Consider the following 19,696-nt stretch of genomic DNA (forward strand, 5'->3'; position numbering starts at 1 on the left):
AGTTCTGATAAAGCTCTGGTGGTCTTACCGACATAAAAAGCTGGGCATGAAATACAAATAGCAGCATAAACCACATTGTCAGATTTGCAATCATAGTGATTGGGAAAATGTAATGTGAAATTAAGATGTTTAAAAGTGAAGTTATCACCTGTAAAAATGTGTGGACAGGCTATACATTGATTACATGAGAACGTACCAGGGTCATCAGAAAGGGGTAAAGTAGGGTCTAATACAAACCTACCATCTCTATTTTCAAAGGAAAATCTAAGTGACCTAGTTTTTTTGTATAAAAAGGTGGGGTGGTTACCCAGTCTGTTATGGACCTCTTGACTATGTGTTAGAATGTCCCAGTTGTTAAGGATTATATTCTTAACAGTGGAATCTCTACATATAGGAACAGGGAAAGCTAAAGTCCAATCCCTTAAGGCATTTTGTTGAGAAGAAGTAGCTGAAAGAGTGTCAGCATTAAAAGCAATATTATGTGTGAGGTGGTTATGGGGAACAGACTCAGTAGTATTGATAGGAGGTGTATTAAAAGAATTAAGAAGGCTGTCAGTATTAATATTAAAAGAAGGGGGAGTAGTATTACTCTTACTATTAGGTTGGAAACCAGATGTTATAATGGGTGGAAACTTAAAATGTCTAGACTGTGTGACTTCTGTAATAATGTATACACACAAAATAAAGTGGGGGCTTTGCTGTGCCTCCCACACACCCCAACTTAAATATACCAACTACAAGTTTGCACCACAATGGAGAAAACAGCTAAGTCCTGAGAATGGCCCAGCAATTTTTTCCCAGTAAAAAAAAAAAAATCGCTGTTCTGTGATTTCTACAATCTTAGCTTTCGAACTTTACAGTTAGACAGAAGAACGTTTGCTATTTTCATTGTTTGCTCTTCTGATAGAGAACCCATAAATTTGCTTTGTTGAACTTTTTCCGGAAGTCTGTCGAAATGCTGTTGAATCACTATTCTCTTGCAGCACAAACATATTTTAATAATGCTAGACTTCTGGTTTTATTTATGATATTAGAACTGCCTTATAATGGTTGGCACAACTTCAGTTATGAGCCCTAACTTATTTTTTCATTAATATCTAGTTGTTTCAAGATTAATGAATTTTTTAAGTAATTTGAGGAACGTTCCATGAAATGTAAGGCATAAGTGGTTCACAAGGGCAGTTTATTAGGTAGAATCATAAAATATATTGATACCAAGTGAAACCAGTGACTCAACAGGTAGCATGCTCCCTTTTAGGGCTGGAAGAAGAGAAGGCTATGATCTCTGTCCCATGCTTCTTAATTAGATTAATTTTCCAATACTGACACTGCATTATAAGATAAAGGGAGGAGGGGGATGTTGCATTCCCAAGTGTGCTCTTCTTCAGATGAGATATTAAACTGAAGTCCCATCCGCTTGAGTTGGTGGTAGATGAGCTGGATGTAAAAGATGCCAGGGCACATATTGAGGAAGAAAGAATAGATGTTCCTCAGCACCCTGGCCAAATTTCCTCTAGTCATTGTAGTATTGAAGTTGCTTAAGAGTTTGACTAAAGAGTAATTGTCGCGGTTATAAACAATTTTTAAATTCTTGATCCCAGATTCAGAAATCTTTAACTGTTGAAATATCGGTAGATTATCATATTTCCATGTAGGGTTCCAAGGACGAAAGACTGTGACTGAAATCTCTGTAGTTGAATTTGTCATTTGATAATGGTCTGTAATTTCATTTAACATTAGCAGTTGTGAAAGGGAGAGTTTACGGTTATTCATTTGTGTCAGTATAGTTGATTACAAAAAAAAATAGCTGAAAACCATGTTGTAGTCTGAGCAAGTATTAACTCTAAGTCCACCCAACTTTGTTTTGGGATACCTCATCCACCTAGCTATCAGGAAGAGTCTCTTATCAGTTCTGTTTGCTTTGGACCTAGAGGATGTGGGTTAGTTGTTCCAGATTTTTTTGTATGGGATACACCAGTAATGAAGAGACCATTTCTTGAATGTGCTTCTCAGTGACAAGGAGAATGTATGTACCTCTTCCGTGTTAGTGTTTTAAGACCATGAAATGCGTAACCCATGTCATTTGATACCAAGGAGTGATCCTCAGATAAATTCAAGACATGGTTTAATTTATCTTGGATGAATCAATGTTAGTAAGTTATCTACTCTAGCCCAGACTATTTTAGGATAGTTAAGCATATAGTAAAATGCTGTTGCTGTTGTGGATGCAGTTGTGTGTAGTGGAGCAATGGCCAACTGGCATGGCGATAAGGAGGCATGCCTGGATAAGTTTGTAACTTCAGCTAGAAGATGTCAAGACATCTTTTGGATGCACCCTTGGATAAAGTTCTGCTTTTTAAATGCCCTTCCTAAGACGTTTGTGAGCTTGTCAGAAGAAGCAAATGATGGAGCTGGTGAGATAGCTGCTTTGTCATACTATCCCGAAATGTAGCAAAAACTATTCAAAATAAGCATTGACCCATTCATAGAAAGAGGTCCAGGACAGAAAATGTTAAGCAAAGAAATGCTTTTAAAAAGAAGTAGACAGTGAAAGGTGTCCAAGGCAAAAAGCAGCAGTGTAGGTGGAGGGATGGAAGAATCCCCTCTCACACAAAAAAAAAAATCTGACTATTACTCTCTGAATTTCCAGCTTTTCTCCTCTTCCTTTGCCCTATTTCTTTGTCAGCTGCCATACTCATTTCAAGGATAGCATGACATGGGGGGAGGCAAGAGGCATCTCTTCGGATTAAAAATTGAAGATCAGACCTTTTTTGGGTGTGTCTTCGGTTCACTTGGAACAGACCTATGTTGTAGTAGACATACTCCAGCAGTTTCACTTGTAATGCAGTGAAAAAGATCTCTTGAGGAGAGCACGGTCAGCGAGAGCTCTTATTCCTGGGTCTTCCTCACTGGGAAGGATGGGCCTGTCATGGCCGAAGAGAAATTGCCACCATTTTCAAATGCTTACTTTGCAGATCCCACTCCCATTGTTGTTCTTAAGACCCTTCTTCATTGCCTTTGATATAAAGGGCACCTCTTCCCCTGTCCCTGTTCAGATATCTTTGGAGATTCTTGAAGTTTGGGAAGGGCAAGAAAAATTTCAGCAACAGTTGCTCCTGTTTGGTTTGTACACACCACCTTAAGTGTTCAACAGGAGTTAGCATCATTCACATCTCCCCTATGCGAATGACTGACTCATTCATGCTAATTCATTCGAGAAAATGGGCAGATCCCTTTTGAAAACCACTGCCTTAGATAGGGGTTGGCATAATGATTAAGGTGTTTGCCTAATAGATGCAAGGTACAGGGTTTGATTCTTACCTTGGGAAGCATGGGTAGGCTTAAAAGGTCCCCTGGTGTCGTTAGCCTAGTAATCACTTTTGTTTTCTAATTTGAACCTTTGTCACAAATTCATCCCTGGTCTGGCCCCCATGTCTGAAACAGAGGTTTACAGTAAGTAAGTTTATCCCCACATAAGCCGTGGCTACCTCCTTGCCAACATACCTCACCATGTAGGCATCTAAGGTACTTGGGGACAAAACTGGGGTTCGGTTGTGCGACTAAACTTGTGAAGACCCTGGTGGTTATTAACCTAGTGTGAACCTGTGGGTTGCCTGACCATCCTGGAATTCCCTCTAATTTCTGAATTTGATCCTGCTTCCATTGAGGTTCATAGCCTTTCTGATTGCAGCCCTGAGCATGGAAGAAGGCTTTCTCTTACTGTTGAAGGAACATGTCAGCCAGCTATACTTCTCTTTGTGTGTTTTGGGAATTTGAAAATGCTCTGGGCCCTTAGCCTTATGTGTCAGCAGTATCTGTTTTGTAGGTACATTTTGTTAGGTTGTATACTAGGAAGATCCAGAGGTATCCGAGGATCTTCTGGCAGCAAAATTGCCATCCTCTTCATCTGACAGTCATACTCAAGTTCTTCCGGTGGGTTTGATAGGTGGAGAGCAACCTTGGGGCAGACCTGACTTTCTACCCTACAGAGGAGCAGACCCTGTCCACTGATGGCCCTATACATTGCTTGAAGTATACTTTGCACACTAGATAGATAACAGAAACAAGAACTGAGCCATTTTGAGCAAACACGTCATCATTGTAAAAGATGGTACAACATTTGTTTTGGCCATGAAAGCTTTCCTATCAGTGCTGATGGTGGGGACTTTAAAGATAATCAGAACAAAGCACAATTATGTTACATTAGAATGAGTACAACCCTGTCAGGTTTGCCAGCTGTGTAGGCTAATCTTGATGGTGTGGGACCTAGCAGTTTAATTGGGCCTGCAACTTCAAGCAGCTTACATTCTGTAAGCTGAAAATGTGATTGTTTACAAACTGTTCAGGTCAGTGTCATAAGTTGAGTGCAGACTGGATTCTGAAGTGTTCAGGTTACTTTAACCATAGGTCTACCACAAGCTGACTGTTTCATCTCTGGTAAAAATTATTGTAGATTCTCAAGCAAAGGAGCTTAAGTGGTGGATGCATCCAGTGTCTTGTTGTATGGGAACCTTCTGTATGTCTTTCTGCCACTGCTGTTGCCAGTGATGATGCACAATATCAGGTCAGATGTGGCTATGGTCTTATGAGTAGCTTCACTCTGTACTTAAGTGACTGCTGTTAGTTTATGCTCTCTTCTAATTAAGATGATCCAAAAAAGACCCCTTTCTGTCATGCAGCTTTGCAAGTATCTGACTCTGAGATTGAGGAACTTAAAGTCGCACAGATCTTGGAACCCTGACTGACTACACAGACCTTATTCTCCTGACTTTATTTAAAGATGAGCTATCAGAAGAGATCATTAACATGTTGCATGACGCTAGAAGACTGGGCACTAGAAAAATATTTGTCTAAACCAAAATGATTCTCAGGGTCCTAATCCAAAATTATGGCTCTGAAAGGGTACATGAAGCCACAGGTACTGCAATGTTTGGCAGAATTGCAGATTCTGTTTAGGAAGCGCACTTCAACAACTTGCCTTTGAGATGGTTGTCAAGAAAAATATGTCCTGGGACAAAAATCTGATAACAGTTTACATAGCTTTTTGAGGCAGTTTTCTCTAGGCATGTACCTGAAATAAGTCTTGCTACAAAACTGAACAATTTTTATGCAGTGTACATGTCATTATTTGTTTCCCTCCAAGCGCTTGACAACTATATGATCATGTTTTATCAGCCTAAACACAGCTGGTTAAAATCACTTTGTCCCTCAGATTCAAGGCTAGATAAGGTACAAGTGGGATCACTTTGTGAAATTGCTGTGTATCTTAATGAGGAGTTTCTCTTTTCACCACCGTAAATGTGGTGTTAGTATGTTTAGCATCTTGTGTGTGTATGGGAGGGAGGCTTGTCCTGCTTGCTGTGATCTTTTTGGGTGGGGGTGTTGTAGGGAATTGTTCTAGATCAGCTGTAATGGAGCATTGTGTTTCTTGAAAATGATAACGCATTAGTCATTCATCTGTGAAGCATCAGCAACGTATATTCCATCTTACAGAACCAGTTAGCAGACTCAGCATGCAAATAATTCTGGCTCATGAGTGGAAACGGCATTCAAAGACATTTGAAGCTGTTCACAGGAGTTGGGGAATTACTTTGTTTACAGCACCTTTCGGGATTCAGCTGCAACTTTTCTGCTGTCTTCTGTTTCATAGTTCAGCCTTGTAAAATACTTTGTTGTTCCTATGGCTTCAGAGCTTGATGTCTCTTCCCCTTCCCCTGATATAGCGTGTAATAACTTTTTAAAGTGAAATATGTAAAAGATAAATTTCATGGCTTCTCATTGGCCTGACAGCCATGAATTTCTGCGTTAATGAACTGAACTCTGTATCCACAAGGTAGTGTTGACACAGTAACATGTCGGTGCTACACCCCACTCACGTGATTCTGACCCTTTCTGAATGAAGGCTCTAGCTTTAATTTAAAACAATACTTCCTGCTCTGCAGAAGTGCTCAGCATCCTTAAAGAATCTATAAGGTCAACAGTTGGGAAGTTCTACCTTCAGAAATAGAAGAGATTAATGTTTTGGACAGCAGACACTGACCAATATTTACTTAATTGCTTAGTTCCTAAATTCTAGATTAATTTAACTGTCTTAAGTGCAACCTAAGTTGGTCTTCCTTCTTGGGTACACATTTTCTATAGGTCCTTCCTTAATCCCTTTTATAGTATTCCTTACAATCGGGATTTCCTGCAGAGGGTAGTCTGGACAGCATACCAAAGCCGTAGGCCCTTCCAGGGGACTTACATTAGTCGGATGTCCCTTGTCCGAGGCATAAGGTACATAAGTGACATTTGAGCACCACATCTCCAGAGCTTCTTTGCTGCCTGTCCCAACACTGTTTGAATTTGGTCTGAATGTTCGTCTCTTTTCAGCTCTGAGCCTAGTGCCGATAAGTACTCTGTTGAGAACTTTTCTTTTTTTGTCTCTCATTGTGGGTTTATTGAAGATGTATTTCATCTAGAAAGGGGAATCCCAAGTGTCAGATTCTCCATAAGGATAGACATGAGAAGTGCCTTTTTTTTTTTTGTGCAAACCATGACCACAGTGTGAGATTTGCAAGATGTTTGTTCCTAATGCCCTGCATATCTGCATTTAGAGAATCAGTGGTTAAGTTGCTCGCTTAATGGACCATGGCTTCTCAATCCATCTGCCCAGACATCCAGCTGCCTCTAAAAAAAGAGGTAAAAAAATGTTGCAATTGGAGGCTTCCGCTGTCCAGCCTCTGCTTGTTGTCTCTGTAGGGTCTGATTTACTAGCCTGAGGACCATCCATTTCTGCCATTCACAAGTCCTCTGAGTTGGCATTCGCTATGGACAAGGATTAACCATGGCTGCTGATTTCTGAAAGACTTAGAGGGACTCCAAAATACCTGACAGGGAGGAGATACCTGGTGTCCTTCGAGGTAAGGCAGGGTTCAGAACCTACTACGTTTGTTACAACTGGGGCTCCTGGTTAAAAAAAAAAAAATAAGACTGCGTATGTGGCTGCTGTTGCTAAAGACCCCCATAAGGAGTACCAAGCTCTTATGGCTTTAAAATTGCTGCTGCAGGTTTTGTTAGTACCGTCTGCTGGTTTCCCTTTGTTTTCTCTCTCTAAAAGACCTTGGGATTCCTGTGATGCTGAGGGTTTGGATTCCAGGGAGGAATCTTTGGCTTCCTCCTAGATTCACTCTTTCTGGCCTTTGGGTTGGATGAAGAGGATACTCTCCCCAACTCTCTCGTTGAAGAGCTTTTGTTTGGGGATATCAGTGGGAGGGTTCCCAGGTATCTGACTTCCAGAAGTGATATGATTTCTTACAGATGAATTCTCCTAGATGCTGTACAATTCCTCCTATTTTGGAAGCTGTTCTAGATGCTTTTAAATTTGCTTCTAATGCCTTTAGGTCTCAACCCTTTGCTTCTTTAAAAAAAAAAAAGACACATTCTGTAATGCTCCTGGGGCTAAGATTTTTTTTGTATAAGAATCTATCAGACCCTTCTGTGATTTCCCTCTTAGCTGACAGACCTACTAAACTGCTTGTCTCTTCCAAGCTTTTTATTTTCTGACAAGGATAGTAGCGCTATGGATAGGTACATTAAGGTGTATATATCTGTTACCTTAGCTTTAGGGCCATTAATTACTAAACACACACGACTGGGTATGTACTTGCCGTTTTTATGCCAAATTGGGTTTTGTTTTTGTATACATACCTGACTCTGATTCTAAGATTTCAGTCCCTTTCTTTACCATGTTCTGCTTCCCAAGTAGCTTCTCATTCCATCAAATGCAGTTATGATGACGCTGATGTCTCCTCTAGTGTGGGTGTGTCAGAGTTTGTTATTAGGAGGTATTCCTGTCTTAGGTTATTGTCTCTCCCTGAAGATGTGAAGGCAAAATTATTAGACTTTCTTTTAAGATGCCCAACATCTGTTTGGGACTGCTGCTGATGAGCTTTTTAAAGCTCTGCTCCTATTCCTAAATATCAAAGGAATTAACCACCTAAGGCACTTGTGTGAAAGTATCAGAAAGCATCATAAACTGTCTTTAAAGGGCAAAAGACCTCCTAAGAGTTTATTTCTCCCCTGAGAAAGCCTGGTCATGATTCCAGGGGACAGATGTTTTCCTTGCCAGACAAGTCAGCCTATATTTGGCAATCCTTTCTCTTCCCTTCGGCTGGATTCCTCTTTCCCCAAAGGTTAACTCTGTATATTCCCATTTTGCAACAGATATCCACTATGAATGATTGATTGAGCCCAAGAATCTGTGGTAATTTCTTTGTGTGGAAGTCTCTTCTTTCATTTTCAGGGATTCCTCAACCCTTTGCTTTCCAATTGCCTCATTTTCCTTGTCTTCCAAGACCTGTTTCATTCAGGGCACTATTCAACCAGTGCCTCCTTGCCAGAGGGGGACAGGTTTCTACTCCAGGATGTTATTGGTTCTCAGAAAAGAGAGCTCTTGGAGACCCATTCTAGACCTGTCCTTTCTCAATACCTTTCTGAAAGTTATTTCATTCAGAATGTGGACTCTCCAGTTTTAGTTACTTCTGCTCATTCCTTGGGCCTTTCTGGTGTTTCTGGACCTGAAGGCTGCATATCTTTGTATTCCTATGCATCCTTTCTTCAGGAAGTGTTTGATTCTCTATTTCTTCTTTACATTATCATTTCTAAGCTTTGCATTTTGGTCTTTTTATGACTCCAAGTGTTTTTACAAAATAACCGAACATTGAATTAAAAAAAAAAAAGTCTTGCTGTGGTCATAACATTTTCAGGGACCACGGTGTTCAGATTTTTCCTTATCTGGGTGACCTTTTGATTCAGGCCTCCTCTCCACCGATTCTGCTGCAGGACTTATCACAGTGGTACTCTTCTGCAGTGTGTGCTTCACTCAAGAAGCCTATTCTGACTCTTCCTCAGCAACAGGTTTTTCTTGGGGTGGTTGGGGTAGAGGGTTTAGACCCCCTTAATATGACACTTTTTTCCCCTGCTCCCAAAATCCTGTCTTTGACAGCTTTCTTTCAGTCTCTTTTCCTTTGCAAGAGTCATCAGTAAGAGAGTTTCTAAGAGCCCTGTCGTTCATTGCATCCACTATTTCAATGGTTCCTTTTGTCAGACTTTGCATGAGGAAGTTCCAGTGGTATTGGAGGGCAATTTGGTTGCAGCATTGTTACCCTCTCGACTTTGCTATTCCTCTCTCACCTTGCCTAAGGATGGAATTTCTATGGTGGATCCATCAGATATCTCCAAATCTAGGCTTTCCTTTTCAGGTACCTTCCCCAACTTGAGCTTTTTACAAGTGCTTCAGACCTGCTCGTGGTGGTGGTGAGGACTTGTTCCTACAGTATCAGAGTACAGGGGTCTGGTTTTCACAAGAAGTGAAAGAGCATACCAATGTCAAGGAAATAAAAGCTCTTATCCTATCTGTTCAGGCTCTGCATTACCCTTGGACTCAAGGTCTACTCAAGTTTTCACAGTCAAAACCACTGTCATATGGTACATAAACAGAAGGAGCAAAGTCTTAATGTCTTTGCAGACTAGCCCTCATAGTGTTGGATTTTGCTGTCCACCATCACTTGATTCTTCAGGCAGTCTACATTCCCTTAGCACACACTGTTGTGGCAGGCAATGTGTGCATATCCAGAGCAGATCCTCATGAGTGGATGCTTCACAAAGAGGGTTTCCTTGACATTGCCCATTGGAGGGGTACTCCTTGTGTAGATAGTTTTGCCTCTCTTCAGAATAGACAACTCCCCAAGTTCTGTTTCAGAATGCACATTCTCTGGCTTGGAAAGGGATGTTTCTTAAGTGGCTATCCCCCTTCCTCTGTTAACTAATATCCTACACAAGATCATGTGGGACAGGTCCAAAATCTTTTTGGTGACTCTCTTTTGGCCCAGACTTCATTGTTTCTCAATTCACCTGGCCAGGAGCAGTCTTCACGTTAACCCACACGATGGATCTACTCGCACAAGATGAGGTCTCACTAATTCACGCTCATCTTTTCACCGTATAATTGACCTTTGAGTAATACATTTTCTGAGGATGTTTTTCGGGTTTTGCAGGAGGCCAGAAAAGGTAGAAATGTTTATTTGTTGCAAAGTGGAAAATATTTTCTTGGTGTCACAGCAATGAATTGGACCCTCATAGTGGGTATTCCTACAGTTGTCTTATCTGTGTGAGAAGATGACTTCTGGTATGGCAAAATCTTCTGTTAAAACTCATTTGTCAGCCACTTCTCCTTGTCTGCCACTGGATCCATCACTTACTCTAGGTTTGAAGTTAAAACCCTGAAAGATGCTGTCGTATTAGGCCTCCAAGAAAGCCAATTCCTCCTCCTTGAGACCTTAATTTTGTTTTTGAGAAATTGACTCTTCCATCTTTTGAACCTGTAGGTTCTTCTCTTTAATACTCTGTACCTGGAAATCAGTCCTGTTGGTGGCATTGACTTGTCAAAGAGAGCTTCTAAACTTCATGGCCTTATGGCAGTTCTTCCTTTTCTGTTTTTTTTTTTCTTCACACAGAGACAGGGTGTCTTAGAACTAATCCATCTTTTATGACTAAAGTAGTTAATGATTTGTATTTGACTCAAGACGGTCCAGCTTCCTTTTTTCCTTCTACTTAGAACAGCAGTGAGAGGGTTTTCCATTCTTTGGATTTCCATAGACAGCTCAGATATTAATCAACACTAAAGATAGAAGGGCGGTCACATTGGTGCACCGGTTAGCATTGCCGCCTCACAGCAAGAGGTTCTCTGGTTCGATCCTTGGCATGAGTGCCTTCTGTGCTGAGTCTGCATGTCCTCCCTGTGATCGTGTGGGTTTCCTCTGGGTAGTCTGGTTTCCTCCTACATCCCAGAGACATGCTGTAGGTGGATTGGACACTCTAAACTGGCCCTAGGCATGAGTGCGTGTGTGTGCCTTCTGTGGAATATTGGGCTGGCAACTCAACACCATAAAACTCCACTGCCAATCATGAGCAGACAGGTGATCCACTGTGGTGAACCCTAACAGGGAAAAGTCAGAAGAAGAACTAAAGATATTAGGAAATGTGAGCAACCTTTTGTTTTTTTTTGTTTTTTTAGGAGAAGAAATTAGGTTTAGCAATTTCGAAGCAAACCTTGTTGTACAGGATTTCTAAAGCAATTTCTTTTTGGTATTCTTTTCATGGCAAGCAGCACACTACTGCTGTTAATTCTTATTCTACTAAGATGGTTGCTTCTGGAGCTTTTAGCAAGGATCTCAATGCTACATCCATTTTGGAAGCTGCAACTTGGTCTACTCTGCATACTTTTACTAAGCACTATAAGTTGGGTGTGATTTTCTAGAGCCAGAGCTAATTTTACCAGGCCCATCCTCCAATTTTTTGAGAGCTCCTTAGTTCGTTCTTTCTCTTCCTGTCTCTTACAGTAGCTCTAGTACTCGTCCTGTTGTAAGGAATACTGAAACAGTGATTTAAGGAAGAACATAGTACTGTCATGCAAGAACAACATTAACAGTAGCTGTCCTTATCACTGTTGCAGTATTCCATCCCTCCCTCGTTTCCTATGAGTTTTTTCTCCCTGTGACTGATGGGTCTTTTCCTTCTTTGTAGATGCACATGTAACATCTTTTTTTCTTACAAGTTGCTCCTGTTCTCCTAGGGCAGTTCAGTTGTGGAGATGTGATGCTCGTATGTCATTTATGTACAATACACTATGAATGTAGGTCTTATATCTGACATATGGTACCTGGAACGGCACACGGCAGTATTTCTTACAACAGGGATATCCTGCCAGACATATGGTGATCCTCGGCAGGATATTCCTGTTGTAAGAAATACTGAATCAGTGGTAAGTAAGACATCTACTGTTGGTAAGTTTCTGCACAACTGTACGTATGAATGTACTACTTGCCTGTTCGTCTTCGCTCATCTAGCAGCTATGAAGGCATATTTCCTCTCCATAAGATTTTAACTTTATATTGGAAGAATAAGGTTGGCCTCCACTCTACCCCCATCCTTTGAGCCAGCTTATTCAGCCAACAATATCTTTCCTGCAAATCTTATTCTTATTAGTGGTTGCATCAAGGAGAAAGAACAGCTGTTTCACATGCCTAATGTCCTCAAGCAGCTAAAACATTAATCCAGAAAGGCACACACTTTGAAAACAAGCCAACTTTTTGTCTTGGTCAGGAATGGAAAAAAGGGCCTGCCTATAATCAGGCAGTCTGTCAAGTGGCTAGCCAATTGTATTGCCTTTTACTGTGACAAATACAGTAAACCCTTGCTAAGCAGTGTGACTGCTTCTTCTGCAATGGTTGCTTTTGCATGGTTGTGTATACTTGGAAAAACTACTTGGAAAAACTACAAAGTAATAGGTACTGTCCAGATTTTTCACATCTGCGATGTGCGTGATAATGCATGTCTCTCTTTCAGAAAAGTTCAGATACTACTTGGTGCTCTTCCCAAATGTAATGATTTACTCTTGCACTGATCCTCCTCAAAGAAGATCGCACACTTGGGTAAGGTGTAATGTTGATCTTCCTATATAGGTTCATAGGGGGTTACTAGGCTAGCAGCCTTAGACCCTTTACAAGCATAGCCATGTTAATCCTAAGTATCCCCATTTGTTCTTTTTTGGTAGTTTACAGAACAAATTTATGAGTGGGTCTGTGATGAACACTGCCTACCCCTGTCTGTGAGGGACATGGACGCCACCCCGAAGACGAATTTGTGGTCTCCCATACAATTATCTAGGTTAAATTTGAGTAGGGTCAGTGTGGATCCTGTTTTATGTGAATAGGAAGGCTATTCCAGAGAAGCGGCAATCTCTTGGAGACCACCGGTCTCTCCAGCATGTTTTGTTAATGCTGCAAGTTAGGTTGAGATCCCTGGAGCAAGTGACTCTTGTGCCATTTGACTTGAGGATATGCAGCATTTCCAGTGGGGCAGGGTTGGAGATTGCCCTATAGGCCAGGAACAATTCACCTGTCAGCAGCTTTTAAGATACAGAGTAAAGTGATAGAGCTTTCAGCCTGTCCATACAGGTCATGGCTAGAGTCCATGCATTTTCTTAGTGAGAAACCTCTGAGGTCTTTCCAGCTGCTGCGGGTATCTGGTGAGGTTCATGGCAAATGGTGCATTTATACTGTACTAGTGGGCTGATGAGGGTTGGGTATGGTGGAGTTATAACATCCCTTGACCTGGATGCTATGCCCTTGCTTATGAGGTGCACTACATAGAAGGCTTTCCTTACCACTGTGGAAACTTGGTGGTCAAAGTTCAGATTGTTGTCAGCCTGTGTTTCCAAGTCTTGCACCACTGGGTTGGAACTTGTGGGGGGCTGCTGGTGCTGTCAATGTTGTAATTTGTAGGGAATTGTGTTTTGCCAGAGGGAATAATAATGTAGTTTTTGCATTTAGTTTTACACCATGTTTTTTACACCAATCATTTGTTTGTGTTAGCCTTTGTAATATGATGTCATCATTGGGGGGGGGGGGGGGACTCTGTGATTGCTGCAGTTTGTAATCATCAGCGAACTTGGTGAGCCAAAGGCCTTCTACTTTGGTCACTGTAACATTAAAGTTACTCATCCTTCAACCCCGTTGGGATGGGAAATTTTTGTGTAGTGTAGATTTTCTGTAGTCTTCGATTTAATAGTCTATACTTGTGTCACTGCAGCAGTGTACACTCCCTTGCAGGGACTTGTGGCTTGAAGAATGAGAAAGCATGGTTCAGTACTGATCTAATTCCAGAGCCTATATATATATATATATATATATATATATATATATATATATAGATATAGATATACTGTTTTGAGGAAAATAGTTTTGGAAGGCAAGAGAAGCAGATTGGTGTAAATCTTGAATTCTCCCCAAAGATCTACTGTTACTTTACGTACCTTACACAAGCATAGTCTATGTGCTACATAACTACAACAAAACCTGCATGTAAAGCACAGTTAGGGCTGCCACTTTTGTAGGTTCTCTGAATATGGAACATTTTTTATGAAAACATGATGTTCTGCAGTATATTCTTTGCTTCAGCTAGTATAATTGACATGGTTTTCAGTTTATTACCAAAAGTGGCTAACCAGTTTGAAATTGTAGTATTTTTTTGCTTATTGCATCTGTAAGTTTAGCGTTTTTGTTTCTAATCTCTGTTTCAGATACAGCAGAATAATTTTCCTTATTTAGATTAAAGTTGGAAAACATCAGGACATTTTGTACTTTTTTATGCCCTTGAAAAAAGTTAAAGCTGTCCAAATCAGTGATGTGCTGCAGAAGTTGCAGCCATGGACCTTCAACTCTTGAGCAGTACAGGTGATAAAACGCCTATGTTATCTGTTTTCTAGATCCCATTTGTGTGCATGTGTGAGTACTTAAATTTTCTAATTCACTGTGTGTGTGTGTGTGTGTGTGTCTGTGTGTGTGTATATATATATATATATATATGTGTGTGTGTGTGTATATATATATATATATGTGTGTGTGTGTATATATATGTATATATATATATATATATATATATATATATATATATATATATAAAATGTGTGTGGGTATGTGTAAAATTAGCGTGCATGTATCTATATATTATGCATGCACACACGTGTGTGTGTGTGTGTGTGTGTGTATATTTATATATTATCTATATATATATATATATATATATATATATATATATATATACGTGTTAATGTGTGTGTATATATAATATGTGTATATATATATATATATATATATATATATATATATATATATATATATATATATAAAAGAATGTATGTGTGTGTTCCCTGATTAATTCACAACTTTGATTAAGGTTGACAACTGTTTTTTCTTGCCTCCTACCCCCACAAAATGATTGTTTGAAAGTTGCATGCTCCAAGGTTATTTCTTGGAGCATACATGTTAGGATGTCAGTTTTTTTAATCAATTATTTAGATATTTGGGTCTTAAGTTTTAAAGCAGACCCATAAATACACACACACGTACATATTTGCCCATTATTGGATTGATTACGTTTGCTCACTTCAATTTATCCTATAGTAAGGTAAAGAGGAATTAATCTATATTATTTTGTATCTTCTGTTTGCCTAAGTAGAAAAGTTATGAAGAGTACATTTATCTTTCAGGATGAAAATGCATCTGTAATCCACAGTCAGTTTTCCTGAAAGGCAAAATATCCTGTCGGTAGTCACCTTTTTAGCCTTTCTCAAGTTCTGAAGTTATGTGAAACCTAGATAGCTGAATTTTAGTTATTGACATGAATAGAACAGATTCATATTGGTCATGGTCAATGAGAAACTGAAGACAGATGCATCTGTTTTGCTACACAATCTAAAATTGCTATTATTACATTTGATAACCAGGTAGGTAGACTAGTTGAAATACCCTTTTCAAACCAGTGCCCAGACAAGTATGGGAACAAGTTAAAGATAAGAGCTTGTCCATAAATACAGTATGAGTTGACAAACATTTCAAGCTAGGATAGTGAATGCTTTAAATGTACTGTGAAGCACTTGGCACTTGCAGAGTAAATATTTACAGGTTGAAAAGTATTTACAGAAAATATTTGTCATTAGCGGACCGGAGTTCCGCTGTGGCGACCCCTAACCGGGAAAAGCCGAAAGACACAACATTTATCAAAAAGGTTGACGCACACTAGTTTTTTCAACAGGTACACTTATGTTTAAGAGATTCCACAGTTACAATAGGTAGTGCATTGTAAGAAATTATTGGAATTGACTGCACAAGCTAAGGTGCAGTTTGTAACTTTTTGTAGCAAGAACAGGCAGAATTTTTCAGCCAGTTGTCTTTTAAACTAATCCAAGATCTTTCCTTGTACTCTTGCAGAAATTTGATAACTGGCAAAAAATTTGGAAATGTCCTTTCCCTTGTTTACAGTTTTAGATCCAGGTTTTTTTCTTGGTCATCCTTTAGAAAATAGCTTTGCCTGAAGTCAGTTTATTCTTTAGTGAAGGCGAATGCCCCAGTTTGGCAGTTTTATAAATGTGTGATGCGAAAAGCAGTATTGCCTTTTCTTTGACTGGTAGCCGCTAGGGAAAAAAAGTTCTAAGAGCTGGAAATGGTTTGACTATCTGCATGTAAAACAAATCTCCACATTTTCTTAACTGTTGCCCGTACTGCCGTGTGTTAATACTGGTGTAGAAAGTTATTAGAGGGAATATATATTCAGTTATGGGGATAAGTAAGTTTCCTTGATAAAGCACAATTGAGCAGAGGAAGCAAGATGTGATATTTTATAGCACAGCTTTAATTGTGCATTGCTTTAAAAATATTGTAGGTTATCCTCAGATATCTTTGTTGTAACACAGCTGGGAAATTTCCTTTTTATCTGTTATGTAGCTGCATACTTACCTGAGGACTTTGAGTAATGCATGTCAAGCGTTGATTACATGTTTAGGTTTTATGATAACTTGTTGCCTATTTTTTTGCAGCAAGTACTGTCCAGCTGGCTGTAAGGATGTGGCAGGAGACATTTTTGGGGATTCATCAGATGGCTACAGAGATGTATGTACCTTTTATATTTGTTCCTATAATATGTTAAGTTATAGCTGCTTGTCACATCCACGTAATATTTTGGATCTGTCTGTGTGAGATTGTATAAGGCTGTTTTTATAAACATGCTGTTACATGGCATTGAACTGATGTCATTGAGAGGTCTTTAGTGTAACTGTCTAAAATATTCTGCCATGTCCCACATCTCACACTTTTGTAGAACTGTTGAGCGTAGTAGTTCAGGTTAGAGTAAGATACAAACTTAACTTAAAAAATGAATGGCAAATGCAGCCAAATTTATAAAACAGGGATGCAGGGGCTACTTTAAAATGTGTGTGCACACTCAAGAGATTTTTGACACTTGTAAGTTAAATCTTGATGTGAAATTGTTCAATCTCGCCGTTTGTTCTTACACACGGGTTCGGAGCCGATCCTCGGCTCCGAGTCGGCAACATCACTAGCTCTGCATCTTCGAGAAAGCTCGAGGCACAGTAATATCCCATGATCCTCAGGTGCTAACCCTCAGATCTAGTTTGCCACTAGCAGCAGATCGCATTGAGAGGCTCGGGCCAGTATATATTTTTTTACTTTTCTTAATATATAGTTCTCTTTCTACAGATTTATACTCATATTTTAGTGTTTAAATAAGTATTATAATATAGGTGTTATTTAGACTAGTTTAGTTAGCTTAAAAATTCTTTAGTTAAGGCCTTCGGGTTTTTTCTGTCAGGATTGACAGTATTTTAAAAAAAATTTTGCCTTAACTTCTTCTTTTTTCTATTCTATATATATATGTATATGTGTATATATATATATATATATATATATATATATATATATATCATAGTGTGCTGTGTGTTTTACATTTTTATATAAATATTAGATTTAAATTGTTTATTATTATTACACTTAATATTATATAGGGATTTTTCGTAAGTATGCTGTGTTTTTTGGATTTTTTTCTTTTTTACTTCAAAATGTCAGAAAAGACCAAATCTGGTTTTAAAAGGTGTCAGTGCGGACAGAAGATGTCCATTACTGACAACCACTCATCCTGCGTCTACTGTCTTGGCCCTCTCCACTTGCAGGAAGACTGTTCCATTTGTCATTCCTTTAGTGGGAGGGTCATGCTGGAAAGATGCAGGAAGTTGGTTGACAGAGGGTTGCTTAAACCCGATTTTCAGGAGGCCCTGGACAAGTCTGAACAGGTATCCAAGTCTTCGAAGGGGTCGAAGTCTTCAAGAGTGTCGGAGCCCAAGACATCGGCTCCGAGCACCTCTTTTCAGATTCGGACGCCGGCTCCTATGACTTCGGTGCCAGGTGTCGAGAGTTTATCTCTGCACGAGGCTCAGGTCTTGGAGCTGGTGTCAGAGGTACCACCGTCTGCTATCCTTCGCTCGGTGACGGCTTCGATCCCTTCTACCCATTCTTCGAGGCCCCTTTCCGACTCCGATGTGGACCGAGTGGTACAGAAGCTTATGGAGAACTTGGCTTTGTCCAAATTAATCGAGGTTTCGTCCTAGCTGGTTTCGAAACTCGAGACTATTCCTGTTCCCTCAACACTTCCTCCTCCGAGACCCGTCGAGTCATTGGAGCTAGGAATCGAAGAACCGATGATTGTAGAGCCCTCGGTGCCGAAGCCTCCAGTAGTGCTATCTGCTCCGTTGACCTCGACTCCTTCGGAACCAGCCGGAGAGTCTCAGAGCCGAAGATCTTTCCTAGGTTCCGGGGGGGATAGTCGAACCGAGATATCTGTTCCGACTCTTCCCCTCGGTGCCTCGGCTCAGATCAGTTCGGATCCGTCCTCAGTGTCGGAGCCCGTGGTTCCGATTCTGGAGAAACAACCTCCTTCTTCGGATTGGGTCGGATCTTCGGGTTGGGGCACCAGTGCCTTTGACATCATGAGGAAGGTCTTGTCTGATCAGACACATACTTCATCAGTATCTTCGTCTCCTTCCCCAAAAGGTCCGCATTCTGCTTCTGTGCCTTCGGCTCCTACCAAGCGTCGAGACCCAATGCCTCAGAAGTCCCCACAGGGCGACTCTGGTTCCTCAGATGCATCCCCAGAAGCTCCTGCTGAGGATGTTCTGAGGAAACGACTGTGCAAGCGGAGGCACATAGATTCCCCCCAGGAATCTCTCACATCTGATACCAATTTAGATGAAACAGAAGGGTCTCCATGGTCCCCCTCTGAGGATGTTTCATTTGCAGACATTTTGGAAATCCTGAAACAAAGGGGGGACTGGCAAACCCTTACCCCTTCTGTGGATGAATCGGTCTTGCTGAAGGCATTTGGGACTCAACCTTCTACCTCCTGGGTGACTCCGCCATTTGACGATCTCATGGATCTAATAGCCCGGAGGGCTTGGGAAACGCCCGATACAGTGGAACCAGTCCCTCGTAAGCCAAATAAATACATGACAGCCCCCCAGGACAAATCTTATCTTACAAAAGGGGTTCCCCTGGATACTATGGTGGTGGCGGCGGCCATTAAGAAAGAGATGCCTGAATCATCTTCCTCTGTCCATCCTCCTAATAAGGATTCTAGGAAGATGGACAGATATGGGAAGCGCATATTTAGTTTGGCGACTTTTTCCATCCGATCGCTCAACTACCTTATGCATTTCACGCGTTTACAGAGAGATCTCATTAAGGAACTGGGGGATACTCTCCAGGGACACACAGATGCTGCTGTCGCCGAGAAAGTGACAGCGCAACTTAACACCCTAAACTCCATAGTCAACTCATCCATGAGGCTGATTTCATACGCAGCCGAAGGGTCGAGTAGAGCGGCTGGTTCAGCGATCGCCCTGAGAAGGCAATCCTGGTTGCGCTTATGCTCCTTTGCGGAAGCCTTTAAGTCTTCCTTTGCCAATGCCCCCTTTGATGGTGCCTCCTTGTTTGGGCCCAAAGTAAAGGAGACTCTCACGAGGTGTGAACAAGAAGGGAAGACCCTGTCTGCCGTAGGGGTCCGTTTTTCCATCCCATCTAGACCCTACCCTAAAGGGCAATGAGGAGGAAAGATGTGGTTCCGAAAGACTCTGGGATCTTTTCAGCACACTCAGAGTGACGCCCCCTCCAGAGGCAGAGGAGGGGGAAGAAACGGAAGACGCTGCCCAGCCGGCAGAGGGGGTCCGCAAAACCAGGGCGACAGAGAGACTTTCTCTGGAAAGCCCTTCCAGCACTCCTGAGTGCAGGCCCGGCTGTCCTACTCTGGA

The 19,696-nt window shown here is 40.9% G+C and overlaps 1 protein-coding gene across 1 annotated transcript in view; it reads left to right on the forward strand.

The window, feature by feature from the left end:
- LOC122814351 (discoidin, CUB and LCCL domain-containing protein 1-like) overlaps positions 1 to 19,696 on the forward strand; it is a 1,191,124-nt gene that overhangs the window by 415,624 nt on the left and 755,804 nt on the right. Inside the window, exon 5 of the mRNA XM_044086940.1 lies at positions 16,418 to 16,490. Coding sequence (XP_043942875.1) covers positions 16,418 to 16,490 — 73 coding nt within the window. The remainder of the gene's footprint in view (positions 1 to 16,417; positions 16,491 to 19,696) is intronic.

This window comes from Protopterus annectens, chromosome 1.part1 (assembly GCF_019279795.1).
Source record: "Protopterus annectens isolate FY-2018-M chromosome 1.part1, PAN1.0, whole genome shotgun sequence".
Lineage (NCBI taxonomy): Eukaryota > Metazoa > Chordata > Ceratodontiformes > Protopteridae > Protopterus > Protopterus annectens.